Raw genomic sequence first — 16,090 nt, forward strand, 5'->3', positions numbered from 1 at the left:
AAACCTTTGACTGGTAGTGTACATGTGATGTATCTAACAGTGTTACTATAAGCTATGTATAAATGTGTCACAATGTTTGGATATCATCACATAGCTGAAAATAAACACTGTAGGTGTTTTTTTTTTACAGGGCCCCCCTGGTAAAATAGGTCCTCCTGGACAAATTGGAACATCAACACCAGTATGTTTTTGATTAACTTAATATGGCAATTATATATTAATTACATGAAAATTAAGTGTTGACTATGATCAGTTAAAAGTTGCCACTTAGCTTCATACAGGCTCCACTGTAGATTTCAGCTGCTACAGTACAGCAAACACAGCTATCAGCCTGTTTCCTATACACGCACTTGTCATTTTATTAGGTACACCAAGCTAAAACTAATACAGTATAACAGAAATGTTTTAGAAGTCTGGAGGTTTGGAAGACATAATGTGTGCTGATGTTTTTTTTTCAGGGTTTGCCAGGCAACAGGGGTATTGATGGCAAAACCGGAATTCCTGGACCAAAGGTGTAATGTACCATTCGTTCATTTTGATGCACTGTAATGTTCTTTGGTGTATAGTAAGTGTGATCTGTTCAGTTATAGATAACTGGCCTTTATTTCTGTCTCTGCTGTGTTTGTGCAATTCAGGGCAGCCCTGGTGAGAAGGGCACATCCGGCCTATCTGGCATCAAAGGAAACATGGTAGGACTTCATTATGAAATCCCTGCCCTGCGGACATCATTAATCTGATCAAGCATATTTAACAGTGTGTATGAAGATGTAACAACTGTGATGCAATGAGTTTATATAACTCTGTATTCCCCAGGGGATAAGAGGTCGAAAAGGTGCAAAAGGGGAGCCTGGGGCACAAGGACCACTGGTAAGATAGCTTATTTGAAATGTAAAAGCTTGGTTTTACAATTTTCGGCCTTTATAAATAGGCCACTCACTGTTACTGAAGGCTGTGATATTTTATGAATTATAATTCTATACTGGTTGTAGTGTCATTTAAATATGACTGTATCTTTTAGGGTACAGTGGGAAAGATGGGGTTCACAGGCTCTCCAGGTGCTAAAGGTCCACCTGGGCCTGTTGGTCCTCCTGGTCTTCCAGGAGCTAAAGGAATTCAGGGACCAAAGGTGAAAGGAAGTACCTCTCAGCTCAGATAAAAATCTAAAGCCCAGTCTGTACCTTTTAATTCTTAAAGTAAATGTGTCACAATGAAAACATAAGGCTTTCGCCTGACTGGTCTCTTTTAACTGTTAATTACAGTTTTTGGTGCATAAGAGCAACTGAATTATGAGGTTTATTTTCTATTACTGTGTATTTAAAGGGAAAAAGAGGCCAGTCTGGAAGGAAAGGGGACAAAGGAGCCCCTGGAAAAACTGTGAGTTTAATTTAAATGGCTTTTTAAAAATCATCTTAAAAGATTGTTCTAATACACATCCTACAATGCAAATATTGCAAAATTCAGCAGTCACTGAATTAAACTTTACCTCTCTCAAATAAAAATGAGACAGAAGATATGGCCAAACTAGAAAACTATTAACATTTTGTATAGTCACTTGTGCAGCTGACACATTAAGAACTGGATATAAAGTCAGTGCTCCTGCCTTTTTGAAAGTATTTGTGTTTACTTGCTGCCTACAATTTTGTGCAGTACTTTAAAATATCTTTATAGCACTTATTGCAAATTATTCTAATCTCAGTCACTGTTTTTGGAAAAAAGATGGCTAAAAATATTTACATTTAATTAAAGGTATGATTGAATAACTCAGTCTAATATCTGCTTTGGGCCTTTCATATCCAAGTTCTTCTAATCCATCTGTTTTGAAGGGAGCTGAGGGCCCACTGGGGAGGCCAGGACCACCCGGGAAACCTGGAACACCCGCAAGTATCCCTTATAAAATGCATACTTATATCACCAAGTTTGTTACAAAATGACATGCAGACTAAAAGGTTCATTTTGCATTGTGTCATAAGTTGTCATTACTTAGTTGTATTTTAGCACATATAAAAAAATTAAAGGTGCATTACCACAATTTTACACTTTGTCTGATAATTCAAGTGAAAATAGGACATGGTGTTTCTCCACTATCTTAACCTCCACCATGACACTCTGCTGCCTACAGCACTTTTGTTTTTATTCCAGCTTCTCTACCCTGTGTTTCAAAACATGGTCTGTAAATTAGCCCCGCCTGCCACCTAGCAAAGGTTATAAGAATAGCTTTCAAACTGCAAGTATAAGTATTCATTTCAAACAGCCAGTCATAGAGGACCTCTCATAGGCTAAAAGTCAGAAACAGTGACTGCATCAAAAGTTAACTGGTTTGTTTTGGAAAGATTAATGACCTAGCATGGTCATGATTTTACCTTTGTATTAAATTTAAATGATTTTCTACCGCTACCGCTTAGTCCCTGAACGGGGTCACGGGGCGGGGGCCGGAGACTAAATGATTTTAATTTGGAAGTAATTTGAGCTTTGTGTCATATAAACAGTAACGAGAGCCTTCTACTGGATTTACAAATGTATTCGCTAGCTATGGACTGGAGGCCAGATTTTGCACAGTTTGTCACAACCAGACATCTGTTGTTTACGTTGTTGCTAGAAAACAGGGTGGGATGGGAGGGCCACCATGTGGTTAGGAGCCGTTTACAGTGTCAGTTAGTTTTGGGTCTCTAGTGGCTGAAAAGAAATGACATATAGTAGCTTTAAAATGATGAATGTGTTGATTATCAACTGTATAAAATATGGACGCCATGACAGCTCCCAGAATTTGTTAATCGATGATACAAAAAGATGCTGTCAATCCACTTCTGGTCACTGCTGTGCAGAATCTGTATGCAAAAAAGAAAGATGGCAGCCAATGTTTTCACAGTTTTGATTTCATTTTTGCATAGTTGAGGGAAGTGGTGATGCCATGTCCATTGTATATACAGTGCCTTGCGAAAGTATTCGGCCCCCTTGAACTTTGCGACCTTTTGCCACATTTCAGGCTTCAAACATAAAGATATAAAACTGTAATTTTTTGTGAAGAATCAACAACAAGTGGGACACAATCATGAAGTGGAACGAAATTTATTGGATATTTCAAACGTTTTTAACAAATAAAAAACTGAAAAATTGGCCGTGCAAAATTATTCAGCCCCCTTAAGTTAATACTTTGTAGCGCCACCTTTTGCTGCGATTACAGCTGTAAGTCACTTGGGGTATGTCTCTATCAGTTTTGCACATCAAGAGACTGAAATTTTTGCCCATTCCGCCTTGCAAAACAGCTCGAGCTCAGTGAGGTTGGATAGAGAGCGTTTGTGAACAGCAGTTTTCAGTTCTTCCCACAGATTCTCGATTGGATTCAGGTCTGGACTTTGACTTGGCCATTCTAACACCTGGATATGTTTATTTGTGAACCATTCCAATGTAGATTTTGCTTTATGTTTTGGATCATTGTCTTGTTGGAAGACAAATCTCCGTCCCAGTCTCAGGTCTTTTGCAGACACCATCAGGTTTCCTTCCAGAATGGTCCTGTATTTGGCTCCATCCATCTTCCCATCAATTTTAACCATCTCCCCGGTCCCTCCTGAAGAAAAGCAGGCCCAAACCATGATGCTGCCACCACCATGTTTGACAGTGGGGATGGTGTGTTCAGGGTGATCAGCTGTGTTTCTTTTACGCCAAACATAACGTTTTGCATTGTTGCCAAAAAGTTCGATTTTGGTTTCATCTGACCAGAGCACCTTCTTCCACATGTTTGGTGTGTCTCCCAGGTGGCTTGTGGCAAACTTTAAACGACACTTTTTATGGATATCTTTAAGAAATGGCTTTCTTCTTGCCACTCTTCCATAAAGGCCAGATTTGTGCAGTATACGACTGATTGTTGTCCTATGGACAGAGTCTCCCACCTCAGCTGTAGATCTCTGCAGTTCATCCAGAGTGATCATGGGCCTCTTGGCTGCATCTCTGATCAGTCTTCTCCTTGTATGAGCTGAAAGTTTAGAGGGACGGCCAGGTCTTGGTAGATTTGCAGTGGTCTGATACTCCTTCCATTTCAATATTATCGCTTGCACAGTGCTCCTTGGGATGTTTAAAGCTTGGGAAATCTTTTTGTATCCAAATCCGGCTTTAAACTTCTCCACAACAGTATCTCGGACCTGCCTGGTGTGTTCCTTGTTCTTCATGATGCTCTCTGCGCTTTAAACAGACCTCTGAGACTATCACAGTGCAGGTGCATTTATACGGAGACTTGATTACACACAGGTGGATTCTATTTATCATCATTAGTCATTTAGGTCAACATTGGATCATTCAGAGATCCTCACTGAACTTCTGGAGAGAGTTTGCTGCACTGAAAGTAAAGGGGCTGAATAATTTTGCACGCCCAATTATTCAGTGTGCTAATGAAATTGGTCTCTTGTTTTGTGATCATTTTCTCAGGGCCTGAGTGGTTTGGATGGGTTACTGGGAGTCAGGGGTAATGAGGGAGATCCGGTAAGAAACACTGATCATCCTCCAGTTTATTCTGTTGTCCAATTGGTTTTACTAAATTAAATTTCTCCCATGCTCACTGTGAAGGGTGATGTTGGTGTCAGAGGAGCACCTGGAACACCTGGAAGGCCTGGCAATATGGTGAGCTCACTAAAGACATGGAAAATATGCAACTGTGCACCATGTTCTTCCATTCAGAAAGATGCATTTTGTGATATTACTTATGTCTAGGGAAAACCTGGGCCTCCTGGGATTAGGGGAAACACTGGACCAAAAGGGTTTAAGGTAAAGTAGCACATCATTTATATAAATGACAGGTGAATAATGCAATAACCTAACATGCTGCTGACCTGATTAGGTCCCATACATCCCTTTTTATTTGTTCATATTTTTATATTGACTTATACAATTGTGTGTTATGCAAATAATATGTCTGTCTTTTAAGCCGAGAGCTGCCGGGAAAAAATTCGTTGTGTTATGCATAATGACAATAAAGATTCTTGACTTGACTTGACTTGATAATGATTACTTTTCATGCAGTTGTATTACTGATATCCTATTGTATCTCGCAGGGTAAAACCAGATCGAAAGGAGTGCATGGACCTCCTGGACCGATTGGGCCAAAGGTATACAAATTTGTTTAACAACAGCTTATAAAGTAAGTAAGTTAGAAACTTAGACTAACACCTGTTCATGTGAATGTCTGCATCATTACTGACATTGATACAGGGCATTCAAGGACTGAGAGGAGAGAAAGGTGAATCTGGAAGTCTTGGTACAAAGGTAAAGACAGTGTAGGCTCCTGACCTCAAAATGAATTTCTTTAACATTTAAGGTATTTTTCTTATTCTTATACTGTGCATCCATGCTTCTAAATACTACATTACTTATACAGTATACTCACACCAAAGTAACCAAACTGGCAGCTGTGTGCACCACAGAGAACTTTAAAAAATGTTGTCCTTCAGGTGTAGTGAGCTGCAAAGCTTCAAAGCTGTTACTCTACACTCCAACAGAACCCATACAGAAATTAAAATTGCAATCATGTAACTGTTGAAGGAGGAATTTGTAAGTCATTTTTGGTTTTCTTTGTATACAAGGGTCTCTCCGGTGACACAGGGATACCAGGACCAGTTGGGCCACCAGGGCTAAAGGTTGGTTGAAATTATTTTAAAAAATAAAGTAATTTTAATGCATAAGCACAATTTCATGTTGATTACATTTCTGTTTTTGATCTTAGGGAAATCCTGGTTTGCAGGGGCTGAAAGGGCAACTTGGTCCTAAAGGAAAGCAGGTGTGTTCTGCCTTAAATTGTCTTGCACCATTTCTATATTTGGTAGCAAGGTATTAAGTAAAAAATATTATTAAATCAATAAAACATGTGTCGGATTTCTCAGGGGGATGCTGGTAGCCGTGGTCCACCTGGGCAAAAAGGCTTCCCTGGACCACCTGTATGTCATGTTAATATTCTGCCATTTTTAATTGTCTATTGAAGTATTTTACTCAGGTGCTTCCTAACTGTCTTTTACACAGGGCCAGCATGGAAAAAAGGTAAGAAACTGTTTATGACATTTTTTATTTTTTGTTAATATTAGACTTTTCAATTTTATGGATCTTTATTGACCTGAACTGGTCAAAATTAAGGTGGAATGTCTGTCATCTATTGTGCCTTTATTGGTACCTTGTGTTCCAAATACTGAGATATTCATCATGTATTAGTTGACTCCAGACAGTCTGACTGTGTTTGTGCCTTTACAGGGAATGAAAGGTATCCAAGGCAGGAGTGGACCAAAGGGAGTGAAGGGAAGGCGTGGGCCTCCAGTAAGACATTATGCACACACAGTACAAGTAGACAAATAAATATATGTTCCACTTGGTCCACAAATTTAACTGCAGCATACTGTAAGGATTGAAGGTGCATTTGGTGCTTAAAGGCCCTGAATATTGCTTAACTGCTCATAGCATGTACCATGCTCTTAACGCAAAGTCATTTCTGTTACAGGGAAAACCAGGTGCACCAGGCAGGCTTACACAAAGACAAAGCTCCAAACCAGGTCAAAGAATTGACAGACAAACACCCAGCCTCAAAAAGCAAAGAGAAGAACAACAAAAAGTTGGTACAAATTTTCTTCTCTTATAAACTATATTTGCACAGTGTCCTGGGACTATTTGCATCCAGTTGTGTTTTATATTCATAGACCGGTATTATGATTGATAGTTGGCTGAATGCTTGGTTATCACTTTGAATGACTGAATGATGGCTTCCTCTGTAGCAGCCCAGGCCAGTGTCCAGCATATGGTCTCAAGGAGCTGAGGCTGAGGAATCCTTCAGTTGGCCCCAAGGAACCAAAGATGATCCTGCCACCACCTGCTATGAGCTAGGGCTCATACACCCACATCTGAAGGATGGTGAGGGTATGCAGGGCTCATAACCCTCATCTGCCACTGATTATACACTCTGTATGAAATTAGTCTGGACAAATTTCCATTATCTTTCAGGATACTTTTATATGGACCCCAACCAAGGCTGTCCCTGTGATGCTGTGAAGGTGTTCTGTAACTTCACAGCAGGAGGAACAACCTGTATTAATCCTTTAAAGTCACAGGTACATTAATTTTCACCAAGGGTTAAGATTAGCAGGCTGAGTATTGTGTGAATGATTCCTGTGGTAGACTATAGCACAATTAGAAAAACATAGAAAACATTCAACCCCTTGTTTCCAACTGCAGCAACAACACGAAATGACTATATGGTTTCACATCACAATATACATAGTATAGATAGAACATACCGTCTAACATGGCTAGTCAGATGAGATTGCCTCAGTCTCCCACAGCACGTTTGACTTCTTCCTACTCCATTCAAACATGTACTAGGTATAAGCAAAGCTATAGTATGTAATTTTTCTCAGATATGTTTGTTGTAGCAATATGCTCTAAAACATGTCTTAAAGTGGAGAGGTGCTGTCAAAGCCTCCTGTGATTGAACAGCAATGACAGCAGTGCTGAGATATTAGCTTCTAAAAGGTTCTTCAGCAAGACTGACCTCTAAAGATTTTCAGGGTGCTTTTCCTGGATCAGAATTTTGTTGCATTCTCATTTCTAATAATTTCATAATGACAAATATCTGAAGAGCTGGGAAGAGCTTGACAGAGCATAGTAGAGCATAGTGGAGCAGGGAGAGAGTGCTGGGCAGAGTAGAGTGCATTGATTTGGAGTATCATGCTAGTGCTACCTTATGTTATATACTGTAGCTTTAATTGAGTTTTCAGCTAATTCCAAATAGTCAGAGTTGGCTTAGAATAGTAAAAATAGATTCTGGGATAGAAGGAGCTACATACAGTATTCTTATTTCTGATGTATTTAATTACATAAATATGTGGGTGCTATGAATGGCTTTAGAAATAAAACTAATGCTCTGTTATGTAGATTACATTTAGATGGGAACCAGAAAAACACAAATCAAAGTCTGCCTACTGGTTCAGTCAGCAACATGGTGGAGACAAAGTAAGACTAATACATTTATAAACCGATTGAGAAATATTTATTGCATCTAATAGCAGTGAGCTATTTCCACAGTCTTAAAATGAATGATTTCTATCGTTAACAGTTTGAGTACCCTGGTGTGGATGTTGTACAGCTGAGGTTTCTGCGGTTCCACAGCCACACGTCTTTCCAGAGCATGACTGTGAGCTGCACAGAAAACCACTCCAGTACTGCTCACACAACTGAATCAGCCAACAGGATTATTCACTTCCTGGGAGACGCTGGCAAAGAAATTGATTCAGACTTTATCAGTGTGTCCAGAAAAGGGTGTGAGGTAAGACTACAAGATTTTGTTAAGGTTAAAAAAAAAGCTTTTTCTTTCAGTTTAGCAGCATTTTTTGATTATTAATAAACAATGCAAATACCTTTAATGTTACTGTGATGCGTGGAAAAGGAACAGAAAGACAGACTGTGGTAGACTCCAGACAAAACTGGAACTGGACTTATACCATCTCTAAGACCCTTTTTTTCTTTCTTTCTGGATTAAAGAATATATGTTATTGAATACTTACAAAGGTTTTGGGTGCAAATTAGTAAGTATAAATCAGTCAGGTAATATTAGTGTGAATTAATCAAACACTGTTTGAACACTGCATACTTTTCCTGGTTTGTCACTGAATGCTCCCAAGTAGATTGTACATCACCACTGTACTATAATTACAGGAGCATAGTTACTGGGAGAATTAATTAATCAATAGTATATTTTAGATTGTTTGTAAAAGCTTTGGTCCACAAGCAAATTAATTTCCTACCTACCCATAACTCCACCATAAAAGGGTTCAGTGGCTGAATTAGGATATACTGTACATTCAGAAAATAAAAATACTACACGTTCTTGTTGTGTCCCATCATTTGTTTTATCATTTTGCAGAAGGAGATGGTTGTGAGGGTCCGGGGGAGCACGGAGTTACATCGAGGTGATATGGAGTTACTTCCTGTCAGAGACCTGGGTGTAGATGTAAAGGGAGTAACTCCTCTCATCCCTGAGATCACAGTTGTTTTGGGACCCCTCTGCTTCTTGTGACCTATGAGTAGTGTGTGTGTGCGCCTTTGTATTACTTACATTATGGGGACCAAAACTTGTTAACACATTCACATTGTGGGGACTCGGCCATCTTGGTCCCCACAAGGAAATCACTGAATTTTATGGTGGCAACATGGTTTAAGGTTAAGGTGAGGTTAAGGTTAGGGAAGTAGTGGTTATGGTTAAGGTTAGGATAAGTCTACAGGAAATGTCTGTTCAAATTCTCAGTCATCCAGGTCGTAGTATGCTGAGGGTTAAGTGTTAGGGTTAGGAAATTAATTTTCTATAGGAAATGAATGTAAGTCAATGTAAAGTCCCCACAAGGAATGAAAACAAAGCAGTACTGTGTGTGTGTGTGTGTGTGTCTGTGAGAGAGAGAGCATTTCTGTAAACTATCTCTTTAAGCAAGGATATATGGTGTCTGGGTATTTTACATGAACAATACCTGTTTTACTGGTGTACTGTATTTTTGTATATTTATTGAATTATCAAGCTAAATGAAATTTTACCTTGTGAATGTTTTTAAATATTGCTGATAAATGTTTGTGTGGCACCAAATGTTGAAAATCAACTATGAATTTAATGTTTGTCATTTTTTTCAGTTTTCCATCCTCCTCACAGTGACAATGGTGTGAAGCACTATCAAAATAAAATGATCACTTCTAACATGTGGAATGAAATCAGGCATTGCGCATCAGTTTTATTTGTCAGTGATTTGTACTGAGTCTGTCTGTGTCATTGAATGTGTAGGTTGACATTTTCTACCAATCATGCTAAAGTTTGCCACTGATAGCACAGGACATGCTGCCCTCTTGGTGTCAAGATAGAAAACACCATTATTCAGAATCTATAGTTGAATAAATACTTTTCCTTCTATTGAACCAGCTGAGTGCTTGACTGGGAAAATGTGTTTTTCATCAAAGAACAATAAGAAAATTTGCTCTTTATTTTAAAAGGAAGTTGTTTCTCTCCCTAGTGCTACCAGTTACTGGAGTAGGTATATACATGGCATTAACTGGACCAAAGTATGGTGTCTACCTCAGAAATACATTGTGGTAAATACAGTGAAAGATGTGGCATATAAAGTTTTTCACAGATGCTATCCAGCAAAACGTTTTCTAAAGAAATGTTGTTGGTGGCCACTTAGAAAGTTTAAGCCATTTAATTTGGAAAGATGTCTGCAAACTCATATGTAATAATTTCATATCTGATTTTAACCTCAAGTTTGAATATCTAGTTTTTGGTGCTCATAGTTATTGTACAAGATGTTTACATGGAGAACATCAATTTTTAGTTAACAGAACTGTCCATGGTAAACATTTTCTGCACAAATGCAAATCTGAAAAAGCAAACCCTGCTTTGTACCTTTTTGTGATTAACACTACATAAAGACTAGTCTACATAAAGACTATTTGCTCTTCTAACAATACAAAAGCTTTGAAGACGTTTATACTTTGTCAAAAACATCAGGTCTTTATTCAGAAAATGTAACTTTCCTTTTATTTTATTCTATGTATTTATCTTCCATTGGTTTCTTTCTTGTTTTACCGCTGGCACTGTTCTGCTGTGTTTCATCACATTATATTTTTATATTGTGCAATAAAGTTGTTGTTTTTTTCTCTTCGTGTTTAGTTTACACTAGTGGTGTTCGCGGGTATTATTTACTCGCATCATCTTTTGGCTTTGTAACTCAACATAATCAAAGAATTTTAATCTAAAACAATGTAATAATCAACTCTAATAATCAACAGATGTTTACATTTACCCTTTACCTTTGTTAGATTACATTACATAAGGGTTAAAACATCAGACATTGGGGGGGCGGTGACGTCGAAAGGAAGACACGTGTTCGACCAATCGGTGTTGACTCCGGTGGGCATCATCTCCTCCTTTGTAGGAGGTTGGAATCAGTTTAGACTTATGATTTGTGGAGTGACACACCAGAGTTTGAGTTCAGTACAGTTGGATGTCAGCTGAATAAGAGCGCAGTTGGCAGTTAAACCGAGTGAGTATTGACGAAGTCAACAGGCCGCGTCTTTATATTCTCCTGGTCTGAGACAACTTTTATATCAAGCTGTTCCGTAGCGAACTAAAGATGTCAAAAAGTTGGCTAATTTCACTTGCCTCAGCTCCTACCTGCTGTTAACAGCCCAGACTGTAATAATGTTAATCTTACATTATCAGTAAACCGGCTGACTATTTTAGTTTGCTTGTATTTAATCGTCTCCTGTCACACTGACTCAGCTGACGGGAGCTAAATGAGCTGTACCTGCTGTCTCCGTGTCATGTGAGACGGATTTGATTGGCAAATATGTGTGTGTTGCCTCTCAAATTTAATTCGTTATCTGTGTAAGCTGGTACACAACAGCGATGTGTTTACTGCCGTGAGCTCATTTCTTCATGTGGCTTCAAGACATCATAACTTAACTTTGATAATGCGCCCAGCGTTAATTTTTAACCTAGGCTTCCTGTTACTTTAGGATGGAGAGCGGGGGTGTCCTTCGCTGCCGAGCCATTCCGAAGATGCCCATCTCCCCTGACAAGTGTTTGGAAGGGGAATGTTGTCCAGGAGAACATCACCAAAACACCAGAGACAACCACACTGCTGATAATGGTAAGACCTTAACTCCCTTATCAGCAGGGCTAAGAAAGAGGACATTGACCTCTTACTGCACTGAATATTTAGATTAATGCGCATGTTGACTCAACCCATCCATCCATTTCCTCCGCTTATCCGGGACCGGGTCACGGGGGCAGCAGTCTAAGCAAAGATGCCCAGACTTCTCTCTCTCCAGACACTTCCTCCAGCTCCTCCGGGGAAATGCTGAGGTGTTCCCAGGCCAGCTGAGAGACATAGTCCCTCCAGCGTGTCCTGGGTCTTCCCCGGGGCCTCCTCCCGGTGGGACATGCCCCGGAACACCTCCCTAGGAAGGCGCCCAGGAGGCATCCGAAACAGATGCCCGAGCCACCTCAGCTGGCTCCTCTCGATGTGGAGGAGCAGCGGTTCTACTCTGAGCTCCTCCCGGGTGACCGAACTCCTCACCCTATCTCTAAGGGTGCGCCCGGTACATCGACCGCATTACTGCAGAAGCTGCATCGATCCGCCTGTCAATCTCCCGTTCCATAGATTGACCAGTAAATCGAGAGCTTCGCCTTACAGCTCAGCTCCTTCTTCACCACGACGGACTGGTACATCGACTGCATTGCTGCAGAAGCTGCACCGATCCGCCTGTCAATCTCCCGTTCCATCCTTCCCTCACTCGTGAACAAGACCCCAAGATACTTGAACTCCTCCACTTGAGGCAGGAACTCCCCACCAACCTGAAGGGAACTCAACCCTTACCTGCCTTTTTCATTTCATTACAATTTCTTTAAAACACTTGTCTGTTGTCTCAGTTGGGACAACATAAGTTCTCTGTATATTTAGAAAAATGTTACTGAATATTCTAGCAGTAAAGGTTTGGGAACAAGAAGAGTTTGAATTGAGTAAGCACGTAGTGTACTGCATAGGCTTCCTGTCTTTGTTACACTGTTGTTACATTTTCTTTGTTACAGTAATTGTTGACACTTTGTTAGGTTGGTGGAACGCTATAGTTGCTTGCCATTCTTTGTTTGACCTCAGTAACTGAACAAACCTGTCCTTCACTGGACAGCTTTCAACACTAATACCTTTCATTTCAAATGTTTTCTGAGGTGTCAGACAGTAGACACTTGCTCCACACTGTCTTCAAGTTTCCCATGGATAGCCACCCTGTTGGCCATTTATTAAAATATGTGGCATGGTGTGTGTGTTACCTGGTTCTATTAAAGCAAGGTAACCTGGCAACTCTGTTGGCTCTGTTGTTAATTTGCACAGAATATTGATACTGAAAGATTGCAAAGCTGTATGTTGATGATTTTTAACTTTATCATATGCCTCAGACTTGTGTGTCCTGTCTCCAGTTTCAGGAAAAATTGAAGTGGAACAGGTGATCAGTAAAAAGCTGCAACTGAAGAAGAAAGCAGAGGTTAGTAGGTCGGTAATTTGGGTTAAAAAAAGGCTCAGCCTGCATGTTGTGCTATTTGAATCCTCCAACGGGAAAATGCTTTTTAAATTGGATTTCCTTTAATGGATGTATTGCTATTTTGTCATCCTGCTGTAAATCAGTCATTTATTGACACACAGACAAAATACAGTACTTTTTAGTTTTGTCTGGTTTATTTCCACCAACATCAGGTTGTTAGTACTGGCTGTTGACATAAAAAGAAACACAGATCAGATGCACAATATTGCCAGCAAATCAAACCTGTCTGCTACACATACTGCAGGTTTGGAAAGCATGAAAGAACTCAAATTTACAGTGTAGCTAATAATAATACTCTGCCACAAAGGCTTGTGTGCGTTATGTGAAAATGTGTGTTGTTGGCAACTCATGCTGTCTAAGTGCACACTACAGCCATATTATTGTAAAACAGTTTTTTTTTTTCATTACTACATTTTTGTTGTTTATCTAATGCTCTTATCCAGTTCAGCTGCTGATGACTGAGTAAGTGGTTCAGTGGGTTTAGACGATTGAGACACTTGAGCGGTTTTGAAAAATTAAAAGCAAAGTTAATGTTATCGAAATAATGAATCTTTGCAAAACAACTCCAAATTTGCATATTCAAGAAGAACATCATTACTGTCACAGAAATGCTACAAAGTCCATATTTGTCCAAGTGTTTTCATATGTGAGTATTTTTTTCTGTCCTTTTCTATTGCTCAGTACCTGAAAAGCGACCTGATGCTCCAGTTTGATAGTCAGGTCAGTGACCTCATGGACAGTCTTATTGAGGAGGCAACCAGCCTGGAGCCTGCACCTGTATCTGCTGGCTTCTCACCTCCACTGTCAGAAAAGGAGAGGAGCAAACTCAGGTATTACCATTCACGTTGCTTTAAACAGGGCATTTTATGGGATTAGAGCACATGTGAACAATCTTTCCCCATTTCACACATGCGCCTGTCCTCTAGAAATAATAGATTTGCTGGTCACCGTTGTCACTCTGCTTTCTTTTAGGCATTTCCAGTCTCCTCATGGCCAGGGAAAGCAGTTTGTCAGTCGCCGGTCTTACCTAGAGTAAGATGACACTTTGATATTAAGGTCATATAAATATCAGAGCATTTGTGTAGATACTAATTTTCCTGTTTTATGTTTTTCCTCAGTGAGCTTTTTGAGGTGAATCACCTCAGGACCATCTACCACATTTTTGTTGCCGTGCTCTTTGTCTTTATTCTCAATACACTTGTGGTAGATTCCATTAATGAAGGCAGGTAATATAAGACTGCTACTTGTGCTTTTGTTTTCTGTTCATGTCTGTTGAGTCAGATAACTTGACAAATTGCCATTTTTGATTACTTTGCTCTTCTTTATGAAATAAATTCCTGTAATTGATATCACTTTTGAACTTGCTAAGTTAATATGTCCTAACAAGAGCCTTCTGTCCTTTGTCCTTTGCCCCTTGCCCCAGGCTGGTGCTGGACTTTGACCTGCTAGTCTATACATTTGGACAGCTCCCCCTGGTGGTGTGCACATGGGTCTGCATGTTCCTGTCTGCGTTGGTGGTTCCGTACACTCTGTTCAGTCTGTGGTCACAGACCCAGTCTGGGTCTTACAGTCACCCTGGGTTGTACAGTTTAGTGTTTGGCTCTGTATTCCTGCTTTACCAGGCTCTGGGTCTAGGATTCCTGCCTGCTTATGTGGTGGTGACCAACAGTTTGCCACCTGCATCAGCCGCCATTGTCACCCATGAACAGGTGGGTGACTAGCACATTTGACCAGTATAATGAGTAGGGACACATCTACTTGCTTTATGTAAAACCTTTTTCAAATGTCTTTTGAAGTGTGCTGTATAAACTCCCCTTTTTGACCCAGATACGCCTAATGATGAAAGCCCACTCCTTTGTCAGAGAGAATGTACCAAGATTTCTGTCGTGGTCTAAAGACAAGACCAGTATGTAACTTTCTAACTACAGCATATTTTTTGTTCTCTTTCTTTTTTCTGTGTATCCATATGCAGTTTCTATCTCATAGCAACTGTGTTCTGATTGATAAGCAGTCTCTGCTATCTTCTACAGGTCCAGGTTCAGTGGTCCCTCAGGTTTCCCAGTATCTCTACTTCCTGTTTGCACCCACACTCATCTACAAAGACAAATACCCCAGGTAAACACACCCTCTCTTCATCTGTCATTTGGCATTTTTAATGTTCTATTGAGAGCAAAACATAGTTGCCTTGCATAAAATAGGGCATGTTCCTTGTTTCTCACTTGCAGGAACCCAGTGATCAGATGGGGCTATGTGGCCTCAAATTTTCTTCAGGTACCAATTTCTTTCACATCTAAGGCTGACCTAACTTGGTCTCACTTATGATTGCAAGCAAACAGTATTAGCCTATTTTCTGAGAGTTCCAGTCGTCCACCCCACAGGTACTGGGCTGCGTGTTTTATTTGTATTACGTGCTTCTGCGGCTGTGTATCCCTCAGTTCCACGGCATCAGTCAGCAAATGTTTGACCTGAAGGCTGTGGTCCTCTGTGTCTTTAACCTCATTCTACCAGGTAAAAATGAGTGTTTTCTCACATAAACACCCAGTCTTACATTTTTTCTAGATATTTTAAAATGGATTTTTCCTTCATGAAGATGGGAGATGCAGGATTGTTGCAACAGCATGACAAATGTAGTTTCTTTCTTTGCAGGAATGTTGTTTCTCCTTCTAGGATTCTTTTCTGTCATCCACTGTTGGTTCAATGCATTTGCTGAAATGCTTCGTTTTGCTGATAGGATGTTTTACAAGGTATTGTCATCCACTGAAAAATGTAGATGTATGTTGAATCAAATGTCCATCTGTTTTCTTCCGCTTATCCGGAACCGGGTCGCGGGGGCAGCAGTCTAAACAGAGATGCCCAGACTTCTCTCTCTCCAGACACTTCCTCCAGCTCCTCCGGGGGGATGCCGAGGCGCTCCCAGGCCAGCTGAGAGTTGTATTAAACCTTATTTAAAGTCTATGTGTTTCCCATCATACACAGCTTTTAACAT

The 16,090-nt window shown here is 40.1% G+C and overlaps 2 protein-coding genes across 10 annotated transcripts in view; both read left to right on the plus strand.

The window, feature by feature from the left end:
- The window catches only part of LOC109967478 (collagen alpha-1(I) chain), a 30,549-nt gene extending 21,442 nt beyond the window's left edge, over positions 1-9,107 (plus strand). For 6 of the 7 annotated variants that reach the window (XM_020613060.1, XM_020613061.1, XM_020613063.1 and 3 more), the window contains 23 exons: positions 131-181; positions 459-512; positions 636-689; positions 814-867; positions 1,019-1,126; positions 1,321-1,374; positions 1,824-1,877; positions 4,420-4,473; positions 4,558-4,611; positions 4,702-4,755; positions 5,043-5,096; positions 5,200-5,253; positions 5,571-5,624; positions 5,711-5,764; positions 5,868-5,921; positions 6,004-6,021; positions 6,229-6,291; positions 6,473-6,583; positions 6,744-6,885; positions 6,970-7,076; positions 7,900-7,977; positions 8,081-8,290; positions 8,888-9,107. In XM_020613060.1, coding sequence (XP_020468716.1) covers positions 131-181; positions 459-512; positions 636-689; positions 814-867; positions 1,019-1,126; positions 1,321-1,374; positions 1,824-1,877; positions 4,420-4,473; positions 4,558-4,611; positions 4,702-4,755; positions 5,043-5,096; positions 5,200-5,253; positions 5,571-5,624; positions 5,711-5,764; positions 5,868-5,921; positions 6,004-6,021; positions 6,229-6,291; positions 6,473-6,583; positions 6,744-6,885; positions 6,970-7,076; positions 7,900-7,977; positions 8,081-8,290; positions 8,888-9,040 — 1,743 coding nt within the window. In that variant the 3' untranslated portion in view covers positions 9,041-9,107. The remainder of the gene's footprint in view (positions 1-130; positions 182-458; positions 513-635; positions 690-813; positions 868-1,018; positions 1,127-1,320; positions 1,375-1,823; positions 1,878-4,419; positions 4,474-4,557; positions 4,612-4,701; positions 4,756-5,042; positions 5,097-5,199; positions 5,254-5,570; positions 5,625-5,710; positions 5,765-5,867; positions 5,922-6,003; positions 6,022-6,228; positions 6,292-6,472; positions 6,584-6,743; positions 6,886-6,969; positions 7,077-7,899; positions 7,978-8,080; positions 8,291-8,887) is intronic. The other variant, XM_020613062.1, reaches the window with a different exon arrangement.
- A 1,489-nt stretch (positions 9,108-10,596) lies between these two features.
- The window catches only part of soat1 (sterol O-acyltransferase 1), a 10,321-nt gene continuing 4,827 nt past the window's right edge, over positions 10,597-16,090 (plus strand). The window contains exons 1-12 of one of the 3 annotated variants that reach the window (XM_020612933.1): positions 10,597-11,045; positions 11,521-11,654; positions 12,983-13,047; positions 13,786-13,934; positions 14,077-14,136; positions 14,223-14,330; positions 14,528-14,813; positions 14,932-15,010; positions 15,135-15,219; positions 15,330-15,375; positions 15,483-15,612; positions 15,751-15,848. In XM_020612933.1, coding sequence (XP_020468589.1) covers positions 11,522-11,654; positions 12,983-13,047; positions 13,786-13,934; positions 14,077-14,136; positions 14,223-14,330; positions 14,528-14,813; positions 14,932-15,010; positions 15,135-15,219; positions 15,330-15,375; positions 15,483-15,612; positions 15,751-15,848 — 1,239 coding nt within the window. In that variant the 5' untranslated portion in view covers positions 10,597-11,045; position 11,521. The remainder of the gene's footprint in view (positions 11,046-11,520; positions 11,655-12,982; positions 13,048-13,785; positions 13,935-14,076; positions 14,137-14,222; positions 14,331-14,527; positions 14,814-14,931; positions 15,011-15,134; positions 15,220-15,329; positions 15,376-15,482; positions 15,613-15,750; positions 15,849-16,090) is intronic. The other 2 variants (XM_020612934.1, XM_020612935.1) reach the window with 2 other exon arrangements.

Source organism: Monopterus albus, unplaced genomic scaffold, assembly GCF_001952655.1.
Source record: "Monopterus albus unplaced genomic scaffold, M_albus_1.0 scaffold129.1, whole genome shotgun sequence".
Taxonomy (NCBI): domain Eukaryota; kingdom Metazoa; phylum Chordata; class Actinopteri; order Synbranchiformes; family Synbranchidae; genus Monopterus; species Monopterus albus.